The following is a 24,702-nucleotide window of genomic DNA, read 5'->3' as shown; positions in this document are numbered from 1 at the left end:
CTTAAATTCCCAGCGATTCGTTTATACATACATATACTCGAATGTGGAAACATGTGGGCAGTTATTAAGTGCTTAAAATATGCATGCTTTAATTGCAAAACAGCTGCTGTGGAGCCTTTTCAAAGCTGCATTAAACTTCACTTAACAGCACTCGAACTTTAGAGATAGTCCGATACAATCTGATGACTCGCATAAAGTGGCAAATCGGAAGCGAAACAAATTAAAATGCCACTAAAAAACGAACAAAAATATGGTAAAAAACCCCACACACGACACTCGATCTTTTTTGAATCGCTCATTAGGCGCGAACAAAGAGACAATGTCTGGTCACCGTTTTCGTCACCGTCATCATCGCCTTCGCGTTTGATCAGCTCCGTCAAAATGAAATCTGCTCGTAGAACGCGCTCACCTCTTCAAACAAAGCATCACCCAAACACCTGAGCTCAGGTGTCGCCTTTGTTGCGTTTGTTGCTTGTCTATTGTTGACTTGACACCCGGTAGTTGCAAAAATCTCAAAATGGGGCGTATAAGGCGGGTTGAGATTATGCTACAGGAAGGGTAACAAACTGATTGGAATCCATATAAGATTGAGATCTGTATAAGGCCTGTCTTCATGCCTATATTTCCTGAAGAACTCAATATATTGACGTCTATAAAAGGTGGATGAACCTTATGTGAAAAAAGGAATATAAAGTGATTAAGTTGAATATGGTAACTGGAGAATTGAGAAATGTTTAGATTTTTAAAGACATATTTAAAGGGAAAAGCCAGAGCAAGATTAAGCTTAAACAGTCACACTGCATAGTAAGAAAACACTAAGAATCTGATTTGTAATTTGAAATGTATTCTGTAAACCCCCTTTAAAGGGTATCACATAGTCAAATCTAAAATCCCAGTCAAGTTCTATCGATTGTGGTGATGTTTGCATGCCGGTGTAAAACAGTCACACTGCATAGTAAGAAAACACTAAGAATCTGATTTGTAATTTGAAATGTATTCTGTAAACCCCCTTTAAAGGGTATCACATAGTCAAATCTAAAATCCCAGTCAAGTTCTATCGATTGTGGTGATGTTTGCATGCCGGTGTAAACTGGAGAATTGAGAAATGTTTAGATTTTTAAAGACATATTTAAAGGGAAAAGCCAGAGCAAGATTAAGCTTAAACAGTCACACTGCATAGTAAGAAAACACTAAGAATCTGATTTGTAATTTGAAATGTATTCTGTAAACCCCCTTTAAAGGGTATCACATAGTCAAATCTAAAATCCCAGTCAAGTTCTATCGATTGTGGTGATGTTTGCATGCCGGTGTAAACGCTAATTTGTTAAATGAGCTGTTGATGGTCGCTCGCGATGGCTAATTAGACCGATTTCCGATGCATAAATTACGAAAGTAACGTTTTCAACTCCCTAGCCCAACCCCCTCACCACTCCACCTGGAAAAGGGCTAATTTACATAATACTTGTTTTGCTACACCCACGCAGTCAGCTGGCGATGAACACATGTTGCCATAATACATAATACAAGCGGCTCAAAGCGTGTGGAACGCGATGATGAAGTTAATACGCTAAATTGGTCAAAACAAACGAAACGAGCAAAGTCGAATGTCGAAGCCACTCAGCATGGCAGCAACAGAGAGAGAGAGTGAGAGAGAGACGGTGACAGTTTTTCTGAAAGAGACAGCAAGAGCGAGAGGGCAGAGCCGCAGAAATTCTAGTGATCCGCGTAATAACTGAAGTTGGTCGCTCAGTTGCTCAGCGGCTGTTGCCAGCGTCGGTTCGGTGGATCAGCGATCGTGGATCGCCCGTGGATTTTGGCCCGTCGTTCGCCAAGGTTAATTAGCCAAGATCCGAGATTGGATATACGAGATTCGAGATACGAGAGAGAGATCGAAGATCACCATCGATAAGTGATGTCGTTTTTTCGCAATATACGCTCCTCCCTGTCCTCTTCTTCGCGGGCCAAGACCTCTCGCTCCTCGTCCCGCGACACGACACCAGTACGCTCCGGATCTCGTCCAGGCAGCGTGATCAGCGGTGTGGGATCCGTGGGAGTTACCAGTCGACGAGATTCGACAACCAGTTCAACCTTACAGCGTGGAGATACCTTCATACTGCCTAATTCAGAAGAGGAGGCGGGGACACCTTCGTCGAACACTTCTACCCTGGAGAAGAAGTCGAAGAAGTCCAAGGTCTTTAGCAAGTTTAGCACCTTTACCAAGCGGAAGAAGACTCCATCACCCGAGGAGGTGGCCAGCTATGAGCATCATCCCAGCGACACGGCCACAAATACCTACTACAAGTGGCGCAGTGATGGAGCAGATCGTCTCCAGGACTACGATGCTCAATCGGATCCCTTCAACTTCCTCTACGAACAGCACTCCAATCGCAGAGCTCTGCAATCTGGTGATTCCAGTGGGGTCAACCGGCAGTCCAGCATTGGCTCCAACTCCAGTGGAAGCTTTGATTCATCCACCTATCGTAAGAGCAAGACACCCACGCATCTGCGAGAGCAGCTGGAGCAGCTGAAAACCCACTCGAACGATGATCTTCTGGAGGATCAGCAGCGGGAGGAGGACGAGCGTGAGAAGTACAAGACAGTGACTCTGAATAGCTTCAGGAAATCCTTCAGAGATCGCTTGCTGCAGCAGCAAAAGGAAGCCCCTCACAATCCCGCCTGGTTTGTGGAAGTTCCCACCCAACCTGCGCCCACGAAACCCATGGAACGTCGTGAATCCAAGGAGAACCGACCTGATTTCCTGGTCTTCGATAACGAGAACTACCGCCCCCAATCGCGTTCTCCTCTCCGGGATCGTCCCTCCCGTTCCGCCACCCGCTCGCCAGTGAAACGAAACGAGACCTTCCGGGTCACCCAGCCTACAGTGCGTCATATGTCACCCTCGCCAGTGCCCACACCTGCTCCCTCCATACGCATCGAGATCAAGAACTCCATATCACCCCATTCACCCGGGAGATTTGTGCCCGTGGGGGTGGCCAAGCCAATGCCTACTACGGAGTACTATGCTCAGAGATTACTGGCCAATAGGACTAGCATGAGCCCAAGCCCAAGTCAAAACCAAGGCTCTCGATGGTACCGCCAGCAGAGTTCACCTACCAGGATGAGTGTGGGTCACCAGCAGCAGAATACCCACCCTAGTCAGCAGCAAAAGGGAGGTAGAACCCTGGTGCACATAGGATCCGATCAGAGTAAGACGATGATGCCACCAACCAGAGGAAGGGCGCCCACAAGGGTCCAGCTATATGGCAATAAACCGCAGAGTCGACCGCAGCCAACGACCTACTTTGGCGGGCACTACAATGCACCTGTTAAGCCCAACCCTCGGGCGTCATCCAGTGGTGGAGTACCCACCGTTTATTTGGGGCGTCGCGAACCGCCAATGATGACACGTGCCACCACCGCCGCCAGTAACACCGCCCACATAGCCGCCCCCATGCCACGTCGCAACCGATCGCCGATCAAAATGCCCTGGCGGTAGGCGTTAACCGAATATATATATAGCATGACATATCGGCAATTGAGAATGGAGAATCGAGAACGAGGGGATAGCGTATATAGCAGTTCTTTCCAAAGTGACAAAGTCGGTTAGGATATTGCGTCACTATCAGAGCTGGGAGTTCAGCTTTGCTGACGCTGGTTTTGCCCATCGATAATGGGCAAATAAATGATTTCTGTGTATCCATCAGACCGAACAATTCGTATCGTGTGTTGTGAATTTTTTCTACCTAAAATTATTATTGTTAAGTAAATAAAAAAATAAGCGACAGCAGATAATGCAAAATGTGAAATCCGACGGGGAACTTTTCAGTTTTTTGTTGTTAACATTTTTAATGGCTTTAACGAACCCGAAAAAGCACTCGGGACTTCTACTATACGGAGAGTGTTAATTGTCAGTTTGGCCAGTTGACCCCAAAAAGAGTGCTCCGAACTTGTCAGATATGAGTGCTCTGGAAAATGTAGTTAGTTCAACGCGTTGGATATACGGTCTATACGGTCTCTGTATGACTAACTGCGCATGAAAATGAGCGAGCGTTACGTGACAGGCATTAAATATGGTCACTCGATGGGGTTGGGGTGCCGGGAACGTCTAGTTAGAAAGCAGCTGATGAGCTCTTGGCCATATTTGGTTTAGAAAACAAAATGTATTCGTACTCGCACGCAAATTATGGAATAATATGGTCATGAACCAAGTCAAATGGTGATGTCAACAGTCTATCTATGCGATTCTTGACATTATCGCTTTTGGAATGCACTATCATAGGAATCAAGTTGAGATCTTTGTGACCATATATATCAGGAAATTTACTTTTACAAGCACTTTGACCTTTTAGAGATTAGGGCATCTTTACAAAACTGCTTCTGGATTAAAAGATCTTCTTTCCAATTTTTGATTTTAGAGCCTTTCTATGCGCTTCTCCTAAGTTTTACTTAAGTAGTGAAAATGATAAGAAAGCCATTCACTTTTATAACAACTTTTGAGAAATAATAATAATTTTAAATATTTAATTAAAAGACATTCTAAAGCAAAGATGTACCTGGATGCTGCTTCTAAATTAAGCTTGTTTTGATGACTCGGCAACTTTCCTGCTGTTGCCATTAAGTTAATAACGTCCGTTCTAGTGGCTTTGCTTCTATCAAAAATGATTCTTAAAAGTAAAAAACATTTTCTATTTTAAGCTCACTAACTGATGTCATTTGGTAATGCGATTTTCTTATATATTTCTTAAGAGAGAGAGAGGGAGGGAGACTGATTGTTTGAAATGGCCAAAACATAAACTGAGATTTCGCTGTCCCCATCCGTCTTCTGGCTGTCCGCTAATTAGTGGATCATTGCCCCAGTCTAACTTCAGCTTAACTCGCCGCACATTTCACTTTCTAATCTGGCAGCAACGAGGCCAGCAAAAGACTCGTCTTTTTGTTTTAAGAAGCAAGAGGCAAGATCATAGAGACTTCTTTGGTCAGTGCAACTACAGCTTTACGCATGATCTTGAACTAAATTAGTCGCAGTTGGCGACGCACTTTGTCTGGCCAGATTTTCAGTTGCCTTAATGTTTGCGTTAACTAGAGTGTGAAAATCACAAACTTTGCAAATGTAAGTTAAAACGCAGATTAACCTTGCCTTTATGGCTGGGATCTTGGCGCTACTTTGCGTGGGTCTACCAAACAGGTTGAAATCAGTGCCTGAATCATCATCATCATAGCCAGTAAATAGCATCGGGCTAATTCGTGATCGTTGTTGGGTCGGAGGTTCCCTCAGCTCACTCCCCCAGAAAAGTTCACTTGTTCCGTCTGTGAATTTGTTAACTTGGCTTGTATTTTCGGTAATTTGGCTTAAGTGTGTCGGGTTTTCGGGTTTCTCACTTTTTTCATTCGGGTTGAGTTTTGCAATAAACAAACACTTACTGTTCTGTTGCCTGCGCTTTAAAGTTATACTATATAAGCCAGAGTGTATGTTTTTATACTACGCATAGATTCATTTCCAAGTAACCGAAGACCGGTTTTCTGCTTCTCTTTTTCTGTTGCTGCCGCCAACTGAGACGGCGACCTACGGATTTTAGTACCTCTTAGCGGTTTCTTTCGGTCTGGGCATTTTGGTTTGCCATAAAAAAGGTGCTAATTGTGGGGAAAACCTGTAAGTAAAAGGTATATTAAAAAAGTTTATGAATAAAAGAAGGTTCTGATTGGTTTTATTTAGTGAAGTTTTAGAAGTTTTTACCACTTTACACTTTTTGGCAAGAGGTCTAGAGTTGGCCAGTAATCGTTTTAAACATTTAAACGTGTGTTCAAAGTTTTTTTAAGAAATCAAAATATTTTCATAATATAAGATTTTCACATATTTTAAACTTTAAAATTTTTAATTTGTTTTAATTTGTTTTAAATTTGTTTAAGAAACTTAATTGAGAATAAAGTAAAGTTGTTATAAATAACAATAATATATTGTTTTGACTGATTTTACCTGTCTAACTGGTCTATTCTAGAAAGTAATACTATATTTTGTTTCAAACTTCATCCTAAATTGCTTGTACTAAATCACAATTTGGCAGCACTGCGTATGAGTGATTTTTACATTTATCTAAAAACGATCTTTTAGCCATTGTTATTGACTCTTAGGTACTACCTAGTCGAGTTATAAACTCAAAAATTACCAATTTTGGTGCAGACAAACAGTCACAGCCGGTGGCATAGCGTCATTGTTCGAAAATGTGCTGGCTGAACGAACTTTGATTCGGATATGTATATTTTTTTCAGATATTTTGCTATAAATTTCGCTCGGCTGTGCCAGAATTTTTAGCACCGAGTGGGAGTTCCCCAGTGAGTGGGCTTAACAGAACTGGACTAGCCACTACTACTATCACAGTCTGTGCTAAATTTTACAAGACTGCCAGCCAAAAAAGGCAATTGCAGCATAATTTTCCTCTTATATCGCAAAGCGAACTCGACTCATGTTTATTTATAACAGAGATTATGATAATTAAAATGAAATTGGTTCACAGTCGACCAAGATGGGACATGACATCATGGATTCAGATGAGATCTTGGAGGAGGAATACAAATTGGATGTATAATCTAAGCATTACATTAAATCCGTTTGTGTTTAATATCAAATTACAGCCGCATAACATTGTGTGAAACTTTCCCCATCATGGATTTATTGACATAACCATTCGTTTAATTGGCGACACATTAATCTTTGCACACACACACAGAGACAAAGACAGAGAGAGAGAAAGGGAGTAAAAAGGATGAGGAACCATCAAAGTCAAAGCGGAAGACAAAGCGGCGACCCGACTAAGTGGAAATCAAACATTTGCCGAACAGCGGGGCAAGTTGCAACTTAATGCCAATAATATCCGCGCGTCAGGCGCAAATGTTTGTCCTGTCTGTCGTGCCCCCTCCTGTACTCGAATTCGCATTCACCCTTAGTCCCCTTACCGGCCCCCCTGTCATTGTCTCACTGGCATTTTATTCCGCCGCTTTGAACTGGGTCAGCATCGATTTTTGGCCAGCGACGTGTCACAATTATCGCTGCCAGCAATGGATTCGATGGCACCCAAATGGCTGTTCTTCTATGTTAAAAAAAGGCTAGGAAAGAAGGATGATGTATGCCGAATAAAGGATACCTGGGAGAGTGTGTGTACTGCTTAAATTGTGTTGCCTACTTTTGGGGAGCTGTACCTTAAAGGCGGACTTCTTGCGAGAACAATTTTGAAGATCGTGACAAAACCCTAAAGACTTACGTTTTTTTGATTTCTTTATATCGTATTTAAATATGAAAACTTTGTAAATTAAAGATACCAACTAACACACACCTATTAAAGCATCGATTAATAAAAACAAAAACTAATTGATAAAAATGCTAAAAGAATACTTATAAGTACGAATTGTTACATAAAGAACATCCTATCTAATATCCCCCTAAACCAAGTTGAGTGCACTGAGAGCAGGGCAGGACATCCTGAATACTAATGCGCCGGGTCAAAGCTATGAAAAGTCAAGTCTCGTGTTTATTGGCAAGCGTTGAGGATTATATACACGAGCATAGCCAGTCGGCTGAAAAAGAACCAAAATATTTTTTACTGCAGTCCTCATCGCGGATGAGGCGAGCCCCAAAGACAAAGGCAAGTTGGCCGAAAAATGGAAGCGTGCCAAGTGCAATTTTGCTTCCTCTGTTTTGTTTGTTGGCCTGGCTGGCTCAGCGTGCGTGTATTTTTGGAACAAGTGCAACATCCAAGCCACGGCAGCAAACAGCTACTGCAACTGCAACTGCCACTGCCACAACCAGATCAACCTAGCTCGCTTCCCTTTTTTTGGGCTTAACTCTTGGCATGTGGCATCGGTTTGTTCCACGGTTTTCTTTGGATCCCCCGGCAGCTGGCCAACAGCGATTTCCATGCATTTGCATCCGGAGACCGGCCATTTCGGATATAGCATGGCCAGGAGAAGGAGCACATGGAATTGTTTGGCGCAATGGCGCGTAAATGAGCAGGGTACAAATTAAGTTGTACAATCGTAAATCGGTTTTGTCTGGGCGCCTTGTTCCCCCGTTTGTCGTCCCCCAACCCCTCTTTTAGCTTGTTTTTTGAGGTATTAAAAAAGGGGTGTTCTGCCAAGTAGATAATGCATATACTAGTATGTAGTTCTTGGCAACCGAATAATAAACTTGAAGTGCAAAAAGGGATGGTTATCTAAATGCATTTAAATTATTGCTATCCTGGTACTTTTTAAGGAATATTTCCTGTAACTTAGATGATTTGCTTTTAAAAGAGTTTTAATTACAAGGCTCGCTTTTTTGCATTTAATATTTTAGGGGAAAGAGTAACTAGCTAGTAACTGTGGCCATCGACTGCTGGCTTTGTTTTCATTAACACAGAAAATAAAATATTAAAATTTAAATGCAAAAAGATGCAAAAAAATGCTTTAGAACCATAAATCATTTTAATGTGCATTCTTTACCTCCCTCTTCTCATAATTATTCCTAATCTTGCTAAGTATTTGGTTTTCATAAATCACTTAAAAATAAACACACGAATTAAGCATTTGAGTTGGAAAGTAATTTACAGGCTGATCAGCATACAATTTTATAAATACAAAAATAAAAACATTTTTAATTTATTTTAAAGTAAAGTTTACATGTAAGGTAAGGTGAAATGTATGTGAGAAAATTAAACAATTAAAGGTAAATGTGGGATAAGACCTGGTTTTAGTTTCATTTCGAATATGATTATGATTATGTCTCCTAATTAATTTTTAATGTTTTGATTTTCCTTACTTTTCCAGGGTGCCATCATAAGAGAGGTGGAAGATGGAGTTCGCTGTGAGCAATGTAAATCAGATTGCCCAGGCTTTGCAGCTCACGATTGGAGGTAAGGCATTATATGCTATAAATATTTATAGCTACTATAACTAACTAAATATAACTTAAATATAAATTATTCATTATTCAACTTCATTACCTTGTCACTAAAATTAGTGGAAAATAAAACAGAAAGTATTAGAAATTGGGAAATTAATAAGAGTGAAACTCAAAAATATTCAAAAGTAAGATTAAGATTAAACAAACAAACATTTAATTTAGGAACTAAACTATTGTTAATAGTTTTAAGGCATACTAACTGCTCAAGCCACCACTGTAAAAGCTTTGTCAAAAAGCTTTTCTCCTCTTTTACCGATACAGTACCTCAAACAGCCGCTAGATGGAGCCTATACATATTTTCAATAATAAAAACAAAATTTAATAAATAAACAAAAAATAAACTATAAAAAACAAATACCCTTACAATAAATAAAGCGATTTGTTTTAATAAAACACCGCCATAAATTCATTTGGAATGACTTAAACTCGACATTTTTAGACCATCTTCCTGTGTGTGGGCCAAGAATTAGTGGATCTCGATAAATAAATTATGCGTCAGCAGTGCCAAAAGTAGAGAATCCTCCTCTCAAGCAGCAGGGAATCAGAAAAAAGAAGCAAAAACACCAGCAACAAATTTGTGGTTCAAAAAGGCTGAGATAGAAAACCAGCCAAGAAAGTGCAAGTCAGTGGGGAGAGGCGATTTGGCATAGTCTCTATATCCCCTCAGTGGAAGATATGTATATATAGCATCGATGACATCGGTGCAATGTGCATTGGATAATGACTGGCAGCAGCGTTAATTTATTGCCCGCCTTGTGGCCGCGAACCAAATAAATATTTGCCCCTCCGATTATTTTCACTATTTATCATTGTTATTTGCGAATGGCAAATAATAATAACCCCATTTTAGTAGCAAGAATTATGCAATTATTATTTCCAGCATTAATTTAATAACACCCAACCCCCCTCATATGCAAATCGGGAAACATTTCGACAATTGGCCAAACACTTAGCATTTTCGGCTGGTACAACCGCAAAAACCATTTCAAATTACGCCATTAATTTGTGAACTGAACCGAATGTCCGTCCGGCTATCTGTCCGTCCGACTGTCTGCCTGTCCATCGCCTCCTTTGTCTAACTGCGGTTGTGTTTTCTATTCGTGTTTTCATTTTGATGCTGGCCGCACGCCAATTCCATTTCATGATTTACGGGGCGTATACGTGATACACTTCTATGCTAAAAACTATCGAAAAAATTGCTTTAAAAGTCAAATTATTTTGGTTTCAATCATATTTAATGTTTATTTTTTCTTTTTGTGAGCTTTATCTCTTTTTTAAATCAACTAAAATCCTTTGAAGTGCTGAAATTGAATTTAAAAAATTAAGAAAAATTAAGAAAGTGTATTTCGTGTTCGTCATTTTTACCTTTTTGTAGATTTTCCACAATTACTTCAGTTTTGCCTGATTGGATTTTGTTTGCTTTTGGCATTTAAAAAGTCTTATTTGCTAAAAGCGACTAAAATATCTGTTTCGGGATTTATGTTTTTATGTGCATTTTTTGTGGGCAGTAAATCACAAAATTTTAATTTCTTCAGCAAAGCAACTTGTACATAGCTACTCAAATCGCAAGAACTATAAAGAAGATATTCGGAAAATGTTTCTATTTATAAAATTAAACGTAGGCAATGTTTAATGATCGTGTTATTAAATTCATTTGATGAAAACATAGATCAAAAGGCAATTTATTGGGTGAGGGAAATCACTGAAAGAAATGTAGGAGGTGGAAGGTGGAAGGTGGAAGGTGGAAGGTGGAAGTTAATGATTGTTTTTAAGGGAAAGTGATTCAATATTTTGTTGTGATAAAATGATATAGCAAAGGTGAGTCAAGGAGGTAATTGGGATCGAATAATGTTAAGGAAGAAATGATAACAAAGAGGTGAGTCAATGAGGTTATTAAATTTTTTTTTTACAGAGAAACTGAAAGAAGAACTTTAAGAAGTGGTAATTTGCAATGGGAAAACTAAAGTTTGATATAATCAGGTTTTACTATTATTTTAATTCATTGTTAATGCCAGCAAAAAAGGTGTTGATTACTCCTTAATTATAAAGACCATACTAAAGTGTTAACTACTTAAGTAAATAATCATTTTCATGCTTTAGTGGGTGCATCAAACTGCAGTTTGTTCCCCTTAGGAAAACCTTCGCCTCATTGCTTTTAGATTTCCCTCCATGACAGCGGTAATTAGTTAGCAATAAAAAACCTTGACTTGATTTTCTATATGTTTATATATCCAAGGGTTAACCGCCTATTTGTTTCTCCGCCCTGCAGATACAGATTGAATTGATTGTGATATAAGATTGAGGATTGCTACATCAATTTGCTGGGTTCACTTCAAGTTAAAGCTTTCCGGCGACGCGTGCAGTTTTTTTATGTCTCTTTAGGGCTTATGCTTGAGCAATATACTTCGACATTGGCTGAATGACTCAATGACTGACTGACTTACTGACAGTCTGGCTTGAGTTCGTGTTTTTATTTACTTGTATTATGCATTGACGATCTCTCTAACAGCAGCGTGCTCGCTTTGAGTTTGCCGATATATAAATGTTTTTTATTTCGTACTCAGAGACGCGCTCAAATTGCATTGTTTAACTGTTAAAACAGTTGTTACTCAGTTGCCCACACGATCGGTTTGTGTCAGAGAGCGTATGAATATTCAAGTTGATTTTTAAAATATTGTAAAATGCGAGTTGGTAGAGCTGAGAGCACGCGATGTGTCAGCACCTTATCGCTTTTCAAATTTACGCTCTTTTCCACGGCGAGTGTTTGCTGAAACGTCAATTGCGGTTATCAAAATCGAATGAAGGAGATTTCCAACAGTCTGTTGAATAACTACAAAGAGTAGTAACTAGACTTGGAAAATTCTAAACTTTAAACCAAAGAAATGAGCCAAAGATTGCCTCAAATAGTGTTAAAAAGTAACTAAAGCTTATATCAATCAAAATACTACTTGAAAGTATACAAAATCTTCAATTTGGCTTTTAATACTTCAAACTTATAATAGAAACTTAGAGTATAAACCAAAAAGTACACGTTTTCTATACCCAATTATCTGGGCAACCTAGCCATCTTAAAGCTGACTTAAAGTTTGTGAAACCCGCGTTGCGAAAAGACAAGTTGCCAAGTTGAAGTCGCTTTTGACAGCGTTCGCCCTCGATTGTTTGTTTGTGTTTGGAAGTTGCGTGCCGCAGCCAAAGTTAAGACCGAAGTTGAAGTTTAAACAACATGCTGTTGAAGGTGCGTCCGTGTGATGTCTACCAAGTGCAGCCGAAAGTGGTAAAGAAGCAGCCCAAGTTTCCCACCCGCGAGCGTCACATGGCCATACGGCGGAAAAAGTCCACGGCCATGGTCATGACCAGCACCTCAGAAAACACGGCCAAAAGTCCGGAACAATGGTGAGAGCATGGGAATATGAAAGGGGTGGCCAAGAGGGGGCTATGCTATTTATGAGTTATTGAGCTGGTAATTATCGGCTAATGGATTGCCCCGCGGCCCGCAAAGTATTTTAATTGGGCATCAATCTTTCGGCACTCGCCTTCGGGCAAGAAATTGGCCAAGAACAACATGGCCAACTCAAATAAATTCCACTTTGATTTTGGCATTTCTTCGTTTCATTCTCGGCTGCTGTTTTGCATAACTTCACACTTGGCGGTATCAGATTTTCATGGTAACTGGCTGAGAGTGTGTGCTGATAGGGAAAAATCAGATTTGAAGAGCGTTTAAAATGAATGTAATTGGGTAGCTAGGGAATGAAGTATGTATTCCTAATGAGTCTTTTTAAACATATAAAATCTTAAAGGGTTAAACTTATAAAAATGCCAAAAACGTCCTAAAAATTAAAGAAGTTCTCTGAACTTTAAGTAACTGATATCTCAATAAATGTTATTTACAAATAAAAGGTAGAATAATACTTTGCTGCTATCCAAAAATAAACCTATGAATAATAATAACAAACCTTTAGACTCTAGCGTTCTTTAGAACTTTCCTCTGAACCAACTTTCTGCCCCAAAAAACTACAATTTGGTTATGCAAAATCTAGCAGATCTTCTCCATAAATAACCAGCCATGCCCCACGTGAGATGCCTTTTCGACCGAAACGCGATTAGGGAAACATTTTCATTTTGACAACAAAGCAATTTAAAACATTTGCCGGCCAAAGGCCAGCAGAAAAGTCGAAATAGTGACGAATGATCATTGTACTTGGAGGAATAATAAACAAATTTTTGTTTTGTGTGTTTACTTAATGTGACGCTAGCATTACGGTGAATTTCCACGAATCAAAGCAAACGTCAAAGCCAAACACAAAAAATAGATATATGTGTAGAAGAAATAAATAAATAGATTCCATTAAAAAAGTAAGACAGCAGTTGTAGCCACCTTTTAGAGAGAGGGCCAACACGAAAAGCTGGCCTTAACGGCAATGGCAACAAAGCCATTTACACCTGAGGCCAAGCGACAAAAGCCAAATGTAGCCGGCAGATACATGTATCTACAGCATCTGTATCTCTTTTATTCCCCCAAAACAACAACAAAAACAACGAGGCAATGTAATGTAATTTCCTTTTGGCTGTTTTCCCCGTGCTCGGTTCGTGTAATTAAAAGCAACAAACGACAGGCTCGTGCATCAAAGGTGGTGCCTCTGATGGGTGGGTTAATAAACAAACAAACAAACAAACAGGTTTCCCCCACAGCTATTCACCTGGCCACCCCACCAACTGCCGCTGTTGATAAATGGTCTGAGTTATGCCCAATTGCATCTGCATGTGCACTTAATATTGGCCTCTCAATGGCCAAATCTGAATGGATCTCATGCTGGTTGTTATTTAAAAGTATTGATATGGGAAAATCAAGAGGATTTTTTGGTTAAAAGGATTATGATGGCATTGCTGTTTATTTTTGTAGGCCTTCTTAATAAAGTTGTTTATCTTTTTGTTGGACAATTCTTATAAAATGCAGTAAACTAAATCTGGAACAGTATCATTTGAGTTCTCGAAGATCGAAGTTTATAATCTGTCACAGATCTAGTTTCTAATCTGATTTTAGCTTCTTTAAGTGCATTCCCCACAAAATCAAAAGGGTTACCAAACAAGAGGTCCCACTAACTAGTAATAATATCACGTGCCTGCATTCGAAAGATATCACTACTTAATCGTAATCGATGTGCTGCCAAAAGAAGATACATTCGCCAGATACATTAAAGGCACTGCCTGCCAAGTTGTTCCGGCACTTGGTCGATCTTAGCTGGGCTCGTCTCCGTGTCCATTAATCAGCTGCCTCGCCAAAGTCACGTTTTGCATTTCGCCAGTGTATCTTTGTATCTGCGAGACAGCTCATATGTGTGTGTATAGGTGTGTGTGTGTGTGTGTGTAGATACACTTAATGCGACTGCTTATCAAGTTGACAGACATTGCGGCGACACGGCACAAACTACCTGGATGTGCCTGCAACCTGGACTTTTGTGAGCCTCTAATTAAGTGGTTTCAAACTGGAACTTGAACTTTGCCAAGCCATGGTCATCAATCTTGGCCAGATACAAATACAGATACAAAACTAAGATGCAGATACAGACGCAGACACACACACATTAGTTGTCTGATTTTATTGTACAATTTAGGAAATTAATCATTAAAATTTACGATTAAGCAGGGCGAAAAAATCTTCATAAATTACAGACGGCAAAGCGACTGCGAGAGAGATGGGTGTGTTGACTCTTTTTCGTGCTTGTGCGCCATGAATGAAAACACTTGGCCACACCAATCAAACGGCCACGCCCCTCTCACCACCAGCCTCTTGGCACACCACCCACTCAAAGGCTTTGTATATTTTTAGTGCAAATACACAAATTTGACCAAGTGCCGCTAACAGAAGCGAGCGAAGCGAATCCAATGGCATCATAATGTTATTAAAGCAGTTGCGTAGTCTTAAATTATGTTAAGAGGGGGGTGTTGTCCCCAGAAATAATTTAATAACAATTTACGCTTTAATCAAGGTGAGCTCTTTGAAATAATAAACAACGGAAGGTAGAGTCTGAGTTTTGTATATTTTTAAACCCAATTAAGCCAAAGTACTTTAAGATGCTGCTCTATGAAAATGTTTACGAAAATGTTAGATTATAAATATAAAATAAAATAAAACCTTCCTTAAACAAAATCAGAAAATTTATCTACAGAATTGAACTTTTTAATTGTATTTATCTTTCAAGATTAAAATGTTTATATAGTTAAGATATTTAAGATTATAATCTTATACAAATTTCCTTTAATTTCTTAGTATATTTTGCCCTCTTAGACCTTAAGATCCCTTTGCAAGAACGTCCCTTAATTTTTTATGGCCCATTTGTGCTGTCTTTATGGATTCTGTCCAGCTTACCCCGCCTTCACCGCCCAGCGTTAGTTGGCCTTTTAGCTAGTTGCGTTCTTTGCTTATAAATAATTGCAGTTCGGAATTTGTTTCATGTCTGCTGCTCGCTTGCTACATGTGGCAATCAAAGTCAAAGTGTGGAAAAATGTCGCAGACGCTTTTGATAAATTATTGGAGCAAGTGGTGCGGGGGTCAGTCATCCAATACGGCCTTGACCGCCTTGTAAAAAGGGGAGGGAAGAACGGAGTATTGGGTAACCATCATGTGCATATGCTTGGCTCACATTTCAAGTAATAAGTGCAGGGACCAATGGCCATTAATTTGCCGGAATTACCTTAACACCCTCCGGTCGTTTGCGACTGCCTGCCTGCTCTTCTCCCCCAAAAACTTACTATCTAAGCGCTTCGCCAGCCAAGCGCACTACCTGTTGACTCATTAACTCAGGTTAGAGGGTACACTGCGAAAAAAGTTAATATACAAATTATTAATGCTTTTGATAAAATTAAGAATAGTCCTGTTACTCTTAAAACTACGGCAATCAACTTACACCTTTTTAATTTATTTAAGATTTTTAAGATTTCTAATTTTTATCAGTGTTGGAGTTGCATCTCCCACCACATTGTAACTCCGCTCGCACGTGTGTGTGTGTTAATGAAGAGCGCCATAAAAATGCGACGCAATGCATGGCTAATAAGCGGTTCTTGCGGCTCTCTTGCGCCCTCTCCATATCCATCTCCCTCCCACTACAATCGTTTGGCTGCAGCAGAGCACACTTGTGCTGTGTCATTATCGCTCACCTTTGGAGCGTCTCCCCTCTTTCACTATCTCTCTCTCTCTCTTGCTATTCGGCCACCCCAACGCTTTCTTCTTTCGGCAGCTTCGTGCTTTTATGCTGGGCTTCGGCTTTTGACTTCGGGCCGCCGAACGCTGGCGCGCAGACAGCTCAGTTAGAATTTGATTGCTTAACGGTGCGGTTGTTGGCGTTTCTACCTCGCGATTTGCGCGCGTTTCGCACGCGTTTTTCACCAGTCGGTTGGTTTGGCCGCCTTGTTTGTGGAATAAATTTTAAAAAAATAAATTGAATTAAATTTAATTGCACATTTTTTTCGTTTGCTCACCTCTTGACTTGGCCATTGACTTGGCGGGGGCCTGACGTCGGTGCGCGTATTTTTGCTCATTTTGAAGTGTTTAACATTTATTTGAATCGTAAACAAAAACAAAACGCCGCGATTTGTTTACATTTTGCAATGCGGTTTCTGGTTCTTTTATTATTATTACCCAAAAATGCAAATGTCAATTGCGGGAAATTAAAATAACTCGGACCGAGGAGAAGAATTTTAAAGAAATCTTCTTCCTTTTGGGATTATGAACTCTTCAATGAGTCAGTTTTGGATTTATACACCCACCGAAAGATTTCAGTATTCCGAATTTTTATCCCACACAAAGACTGACATTTGCTTTTCCTTCTTCCCTTTTCACGGCCCCTTGCACTTTTCTCAATTTTGTAACACATTGTGACCAGATTTCGCGGAACTGTAACCTCCGGAAAATTTTTGCATCAGTGCTGAGTGATAAATGTTTATGCGATACGATCACAAACCGTAATAGTTCTCGGGAATTCTGCAGTGACGTTTCTACAATTTCACTGATCCAGCTTTTTTGGGTCAGCTTGTCAACTCAATGGGTTAATGGTCGGCTTATTCGTCGCTAGATTGATGAGACAATAAAGTGAAGATGATTGTGAGAGTCATCATCATCGTGGAAAGCTTTTACATTATAAATCATAATAAATAACAGAGTATTAACGGTGGCAAACAAAATAACTGGGTAATGAGGTGTTTGCTCCCGGCGATCGGTCCGGATTGATAGTGACTTCTGCGGGGAAATGCAGGCGAAGTGGAAAAACAAAGTTATCAGTGAATTCTATTACGTTATGTTATCTACGTCTTATCTGTGCCTTAGGTTAGCGACCCAGAACACCTTGGGTTGGAAGATCTTTAATTGGAATTAGAATTGGTCGATTTTGTCGAAACCAATTTGCCTTCTTAACTTAATTCCTTAAAAAAGAGTTTCGTTGCCTACAAATAGGAACAAGTAGGAAAATGTAAGGCTTTTTCACCTTACTATCAATTATAGTTCGAAAAAACCTTTTAATCTAATGAGTTTCTTATGTCAAACTTAAATATCTTAAAACCATTTCATTTTTGCACTTAACCCACATTTTACTTCAATAAATTTTATGCAATTTCCTCGAGTTTCCCTAGTCCATTTCCTTTTTTCAAATCGCATTGGTTTAGTCGTGATTTATGCAGTGACATTTGCGGTTCATCTCTGTGGGAACCCCGCAAGGTTGTAATAATTCACTATGCAATTTGTTGCTAAAGAATATTCTATCTGCTTTCCCTCCGGAAAGTCTCTCCTCCTCCTCCCCCCCAGCAACAACTTTCCGTATAACCCCGTGCTCGTAAATATCAACTAAGCTGCCCTCTCTTATGTACAAAAAATAAGCAGGGAGGGGGGTGGAAAGCGAAAAGCAGAAAGCGGAAGGGGCTGGTGCATACTATAGTGCATATGTTAATTATCCCACCTGTCCAATGATAGTGGGGTAAAAGCTTAAGAAGAGCGGAAAAGCGGGGGTAATACTGCTCAGTGATTCAATTAGCGGTAGCCAAACGCACATAACCCATATTGAAGGGTACACATGGAGAAAACATGGAGTAACTATTAGGTTTTTATGCTCATTTCTACTTTGCTATCCAGATTTTGATAATAAAGATAAAGGTTACCAGTATAAGTATGATATCTTCATATGTATCCATCGATAGAAAGTATAATCTTTATCTTCTATAACATATTCCACATCTGATATTGGTTAAAGATACAATATTAATGGAATTAGATAAGATTTTAGATCGTATCTCTAGCTTGTGATTAAAAATAAAGACTTATAAAAGTATATTTAAAACAGGTTATATATCTAAAAGATACTTTCATAGCTCCCAGGTTGATTTTTGGTCTCAGCAAAAGGCTTTCCAAATCCCATCAAAGTTTTTCCCCAGTGACAAGTTGCAAGTGCGGTGGCACGTAACTCCACTACAACACTACGCGTATATAGGGCAATCTGAGCGTCCAACAGTAAAGTGCATTGTTCTGTTGTTGTTGGAGTAATCGCATTAAAAGTCGTTTAATCGAAAGCGAAAAAGAGAACTTTCCATTTCCCAACCAGCCCCTCTCACCTTGAGTTAAGTGGGTGGTGGGTGGTGGTTACAAGGGGCGTTGAAAGTGAGGACCACAGCTCATAATTGAGATTTGTTGCACTCCGACGTTGACTTTTATGCGAGCGCTTTTATTGTTTATTGTTTACAGCGGCAACATGTAAGTGCAATTACTGCGGAAAATTGGATTTCCTTCCCTGCGGAAAAGCTCTCTCGCTGGCTGGCTGCGATGTTTTAGCGTTTGAGTTTCGGTTTTCGGGAGGTGGCAAACAAATTGTTGGTCAAACAATGCTGATTGCTCTCCTCTCGCTCGCTGCAAAATGGGCGATAGTCTTCTAGAGGATATTGCAAATTGAGGGGCGTGGTGCCTGCTCTGAGGGCGCATAGCCCCGAAAAACTTTTCCAATTGCAGTTGCCGCACGCCGCTTGCGCCATCCCATAAACGAGAGTGACTTTGGGGCTTATCAATTGTAATTGCGGGTCCGGGTTACCTACCCACCCACTGCCGCACGCCCGCGAAATGCTGCGGGGCCTAACAAGAAAAGTTGTCGCCGAGTTTGACTGTCTATCTGTGAGTGAGAGTGTGCGTACAGTAATTGACATAACTATAAAGCTTTGAGATGAAATCATAAATCAGATGAACAAATCTCAGTCATCATAAGATGGGTAATGATATCGTATCTTTATTGATGAAACGAAGTTACGAAAATGAGAAGACCTTCAAACTGAACTGATGAATAATAATAATATATAAGTAATCAGTGTAAGGCAATTTAAACATATCTCAATGTATTTATTGTCATTTAAAAATGGTTTAGTATATTTTAAATTTTCTAAAACAAATTTGCAAATAACTTTCTTCTGTTGTAGTAAAAAGAAATTTCATTAGAAACCTTCAACTTTTAACCTATTTCATATAGAAGTAAAAAACGCATATAACCTTTGTAAACGAGTTTTATAACTGTAATTAGTTTCCTTTAAACTTCCCCAAACCGTCCTAATAGTTATGTCTCGCACTGTAGCCAACTTTTGGCTTTTAATTACATTTATCTGGCAAAAGTTTGTGCCCCGAAACTAGTTTTATTTGTTTTCATACGCATTTCTGTTGATTGTACACCATGCGATATCGGTTATTATTATATTATAATGCCCTCTTGTTGGTGTTGCTGCTTGTTGGCCGTTTCAATTAAATAAAAATCTTTGCCAGATGGCAAAAAGCCGAGCATGCTGCTTTTGATATGACAAAAAGTCTTGTCAAGAGAGAGAGACACAGTCTAATCTGAAATGAACACGTTTTAATGGCATTTTAATTGTTTATTCGGCGATAACGCTGCGCATCTCCTCTCGTCTGAAAAAAACTGAAAGGCAAACAAAGAGAAAGATAAAGATAAAGATAGAGAAAAGTCGCGAGAACAAGATTCGTATTCGTTGTTAACCATATCAGCACATATGGCCAGGCCCGCATTGGTGCATTGCAAGCTGTCTCCCTGTTTCTGGGCAAACAAATGTGTTCCTCAAGGTCTCCCCCTGAAAAAACTCATTGAGTTTCCCCACAGCTGCGGGCTTTTCTAAATTCACTTGAATATTTTTTAAATTTAGATTCTGGCCGTGTGATCTATCCGTACTTGGAAATCTGTCAAATTGAATTTGTTTCTACATCAATTAAGGGATATGACATTTCTGGTGGGGAATGTTTGCTTTGGATTTGCCTCTCTTTGATTTGGTTTTTGTTTGTTTTATTTTCAAATCGATTAGTATCAATTTAATGGGAGTTTTGTTAGCATTTCTTTTTACAAGTTTGTCTATTAAATAGCAAAATATATATCTCTACTTATTACATAGACAAAAAATCATATTTTGGGTATGAATTTAACATATATATCAGGCAAAAACTTCCATTAATTCAATTAACCAACTATTATCTACCCCCCGAATATACATTTCCATTAAAGACTTCCTCAATTGATAGCTTACTGATAAATTTGGTATAAATATAATAAAGATAACCACCTAAACCTCCCACTTCCATTCCTTCCTCAATGTAATTCGTTTCATAAGAACCTTATCGAAGTTTACTTCTGAGTGGCCCATTTAATTTTAGAGTTTCCTTCATTTCCTTGGTCACTAAAAAGCAAACACAAATTGAGCTAGATCTTGAGAGCACCTCATGTGTCATAGGAATATGACTCACTCGTACTCGAACATTAAATTATTCAATTTATTTGCATTAACTGCGACAGATCCCCTGCACCCAGCAAAAGCTGAAAACCTGTTGCACTTTTCCGCATGCGAGTCGTGAGCAATTAACAAGCAGTTCCTCATTTTTCCAGACAAGACCATAATAGGACAAACTGACATTTTGAGACCACAATAGCCAGAGTTCTATCAAAACCATTTGGCCAATCGCCCGTCCCTGTTTCCATTTGATAGCATTTAGGTGGAAGAACTCACAGCGGCTTATCTTATTTTCAACGCTAACGCAGTTTGGCCTCTGTCGATGATTGAGCAAATGGAATTTGGCAATTTCGATGTTGGGTCTCTCGGTCTCTCGGTTTTCTGGTTTTTCGGTCTCAGCTCCCCCGGATGACATCACGCACTTTGATGGCCAATCCTACCCAGGATTGGTGAGTGTGTATTTGAGGGTAGAGACCTTTATTAATCTTATCAAAAGATGCTTTTCTACCTTTTATTTTACTTCATTGCCTGGGGTGTTTTTTATTTTTCTGTTAAATGTCAGACAAGCGGGCAGGCCTTAATCATGAGCTCATTTCGGGTGTCTTGTTAATAATTTACGGAAAAAATGTTAGATAATATATAATTTCATGTTTTGAAGAGGTTATATAAATATATTATATAATTTTTTACAAAGATTTTTAAGCAAAAAGCAGCTGAAACGGAATTTTAAAGTCTGCAAAGAGAAACATTTTTACCATAAATGTTACTAATTAATTTCGCATATTTCAAGTTTCCAAGTTATTAGCTATTAACCTTTTTAAGAAGGTGAACTTCTATAAATAGCTGATTAATAATTAGATCTCCTATTTTACTGTGTACCCGTAACGTGATTACGCACAATTTCCCCTAGTGTGGGCGTATTTATGACTGTGATTATTTTGCTTGTAGCTCTAATTGAAAAATAAGTAAACAAGTAATTATAGAAATTCCCAGGCCGCTGAATTCCATGCAAATGGGTAAAATTAAAATCTTGGATAGTAAACACAAATCGCATCAAAACAAAGGTCAAATTAGCACTTTAATCAAAATGTCAATGAGCAAATAACGCGCCCGACGTGCCGAATGAAAGGTGATTTAACCGAAAACCGCGGGTTTCTCTTTTCGTGGAGGTGGCAGAGCGAATCAGCAAAGAACAACCGACAAATTGTGCCGAGTCAGGCAATAAGAAAAGATATTTAAACACAAGAAAAGCAGACACACAAAGACCAACCAAGTTCATTAAGACAAACAGTTAACCGAAAACCCTTAGTTCAAAGTGCGGTTAAAAGTGGCGTAAAATGGTGAAAATGCTTGATCTGGACCGTCACGCAGAGTGCCCACTGTGGGCGGCACTGGCCTCATCGGATGTCCCATGGACGGGCATGGACTACGCCTGCCTCAACGTGCTCAGTATCTACTGCAAAGTATTCGATAGGAAGGAAATATACGATCTCATCGTGAGGTATGGCCTATGGTTAGCAAAGCTGCCGCTAGATGGAGCCAAACAAAAAACTGCCTCGTAAGCTAAACGAAGCTGCGCACAGTGGGATGAACTAGGCATTTTTTGAGTGGAATGTTTATGTTTATTCTACATGTGGAAGATTTTTGTTTACTTTTTTATATATTATGGGATATTATTTTATTCTTGTTTACGAAATAATGTATACAATATTAAAAGAAAACAAACCTATAGGAATATATTTGATATATATTCATTTTGAAGAGCGGGCAATGGTAATCATAGTATAAGCCCAAACATATTTTTGCGGGATTTTAAGAGATTACTTAAACACTTATTTCTCCTTCCCTTTCCAGGAAAACCTGCCAATCCTGCAAATGTCCTCGCGAGGCACACGCCATTTACCAGCAACAGACGACCAACGTGCACGAAAGACTCGGCTTCAAGCTAGTCTCTCCGGCGGATTCCGGAGTTGAGGCGCGAGATCTGGGCTTTACGTGGGTGCCGCCCGGAGTGAGAGCCTCTTCGCGGATCAACCGTTACTTCGAGCAGCTGCCCGATGAGCTGGTACCTCGGTTGGGCAGTGAGGGAGCCTGCAGCCGAGAGCGACAGATCTCGTATCAGCTGCCCAAACAGGACCTCTCACTAGAGCACTGTAAGCACCTGGAAGTGCAGCACGAGGCCTCCTTCGAGGACTTTGTGACGGCGAGGAATGAAATTGCACTTGATATAGGTGAGTGATCTTTCAAAATCTGATCAGATTATAAAATATAAAGGATTAAAAGGCTTATAAGTGAGAATGTGTTACATCCCAAACCCAGTCCCTTAAACCGAGTTTGTGGCTAGCTTTAGTTCTAATTTCACCAACGTTGACCCCACCCTGGATGACCTAACTGATTGCGTTTTGCATTATCTTCCGGTTGAATAGCCTACATCAAGGATGCCCCCTACGATGAGCATTGTGCGCACTGTGATAACGAGATAGCCGCCGGCGAGCTGGTCGTGGCGGCACCCAAGTTCGTGGAGAGCGTGATGTGGCACCCCAAGTGCTTCACCTGCAGCACCTGCAACTCGCTCCTGGTGGACCTCACCTATTGCGTCCACGACGACAAGGTCTACTGCGAGCGTCACTATGCGGAAATGCTGAAGCCCCGCTGCGCTGGCTGTGATGAGGTAAGTCCCGCGAAGCAATTGCTATATAGGGTATTTCCTCCCCGATCCGATCCCTAATTGAAAATTATTGTGTGGCATACTTTGGGGCGCATTCAGCGATGGTATCTGAGTGTCATTTTCCAAAGCTGAGGGTGTCCCTGTGAGTGAGTGCCCGCTGTCACGGGCTCTGGTTTTTATCGCCCGCCACACGCAGTTCACATTTATTGCATAGGTGCGGCTATCGCCCTTTCCAAAGGTTATGGTTATATGGCATTTTCATTGAACTTCACTTTGGAACTTGGAGGAGGAGCTGGGGATATCCTCCAGTTCCTCTAATGCAGCAACTCGGCGATGGCTATGGATGTGGCAACTAAGAAATGACAGCAGTTCATTGGCAGCATTGGTTGTTGTCGCGTTGTCATCCGTCGAGCGGAAGTTCATTGCGAGTGACCCGGAAATTTGTGGCAATTCGGTTGAGGTCAGAGATTGCAGGAATCCAGTGGAGGTATTCGCGAACTCTCATTGATTGCTACAAATTGGTGCAGTTTGAGGAAAACCTAGAAAATGTAAATCTATTTTTGATTCTACACAGAACGAATATAATGACGTTGAGATATATCTCATCAATTTGTCGGTAGAATCAGTCTTATTTATACCTGTTCTGTGCGTCTTTTCTTTATACGAATTCCAAAATTTTTGGGTAAACAAATTTCGTTTATAGAATAGAAAAGCTGCTTTCGGAAAATCTAAAAGTGAAAGAATTATATGTAAAATATACAAGACACTTTTTTTTACTTAATTGAGACATTAAAAATTTAAAATAGATCTTATATTTGTTTAAATATTTGAAGATCCTCATAAGTAAGACGAAAGTTGTTAATTTAATTTTTTAAATGTGTGAGAAAAGTATTATAAATTTTTATTGCTTAAAAATGCACGTTTATTAATGTTTATTAATCAATAAAAAAACAATAAAACTCAATAAATAAACATTCTTGGAGAAAGTTAAAAAAGGTATTCAGATCTTAAGTGACAAAGCTTATATTTTAAGTTTGCTTTCAAAAAGCCAATTCTTTGAAAATAATTACCTAAATTACATTGTAAATTTCTTTTACATTTAAATTCATTCACTTCTTTGCTAATTTTCCCAGCTCATCACAAAGAAAAACTTTCGCTTTCGCTGTGAAGAAAATCTAAAAAAAATAAATGAATAAATCGGCTAACAGGCGACCTATATATTCAATTCAAAATTTATGTACTTTTTGGCAACATTTCTAATGACAATCAAATGATAAAAATAAACAAAAGAATTCTAAAATAGTCAGGCTATAAATGTGGGGCAAGAACACAATTATGCGACATTTGACAATAA

General features: G+C 39.6%; 2 protein-coding genes across 4 annotated transcripts in view; both read left to right on the top strand.

The window, feature by feature from the left end:
* The window catches only part of LOC108114174 (four and a half LIM domains protein 2), a 60,989-nt gene that overhangs the window by 10,980 nt on the left and 25,307 nt on the right, over positions 1–24,702 (top strand). For 2 of the 3 annotated variants that reach the window (XM_017224974.2, XM_017224973.2), the window contains 3 exons: positions 8,797–8,882; positions 22,535–22,911; positions 23,107–23,351. In XM_017224974.2, the coding sequence (XP_017080463.1) occupies positions 8,797–8,882; positions 22,535–22,911; positions 23,107–23,351 (708 nt within the window). Of the gene's footprint in view, positions 1–8,796; positions 8,883–16,251; positions 16,323–21,849; positions 22,182–22,534; positions 22,912–23,106; positions 23,352–24,702 lie in introns of those variants that run through there. The other variant, XM_017224975.2, reaches the window with a different exon arrangement.
* LOC108114176 lies at positions 1,777–3,789 on the top strand. The gene has a single exon (XM_017224981.2). The coding sequence runs from the start codon at positions 1,913–1,915 to the stop codon at positions 3,494–3,496; it is 1,584 nt and encodes a 527-aa protein (XP_017080470.1). The 5' UTR covers positions 1,777–1,912; the 3' UTR covers positions 3,497–3,789.

This window comes from Drosophila eugracilis, unplaced genomic scaffold (assembly GCF_018153835.1).
Source record: "Drosophila eugracilis isolate 14026-0451.02 unplaced genomic scaffold, ASM1815383v1 contig_2154, whole genome shotgun sequence".
Lineage (NCBI taxonomy): Eukaryota > Metazoa > Arthropoda > Insecta > Diptera > Drosophilidae > Drosophila > Drosophila eugracilis.
The sequence above is the reverse complement of the archived record's forward strand: the minus strand, read 5'-3'. Positions and strand labels throughout refer to the sequence as shown.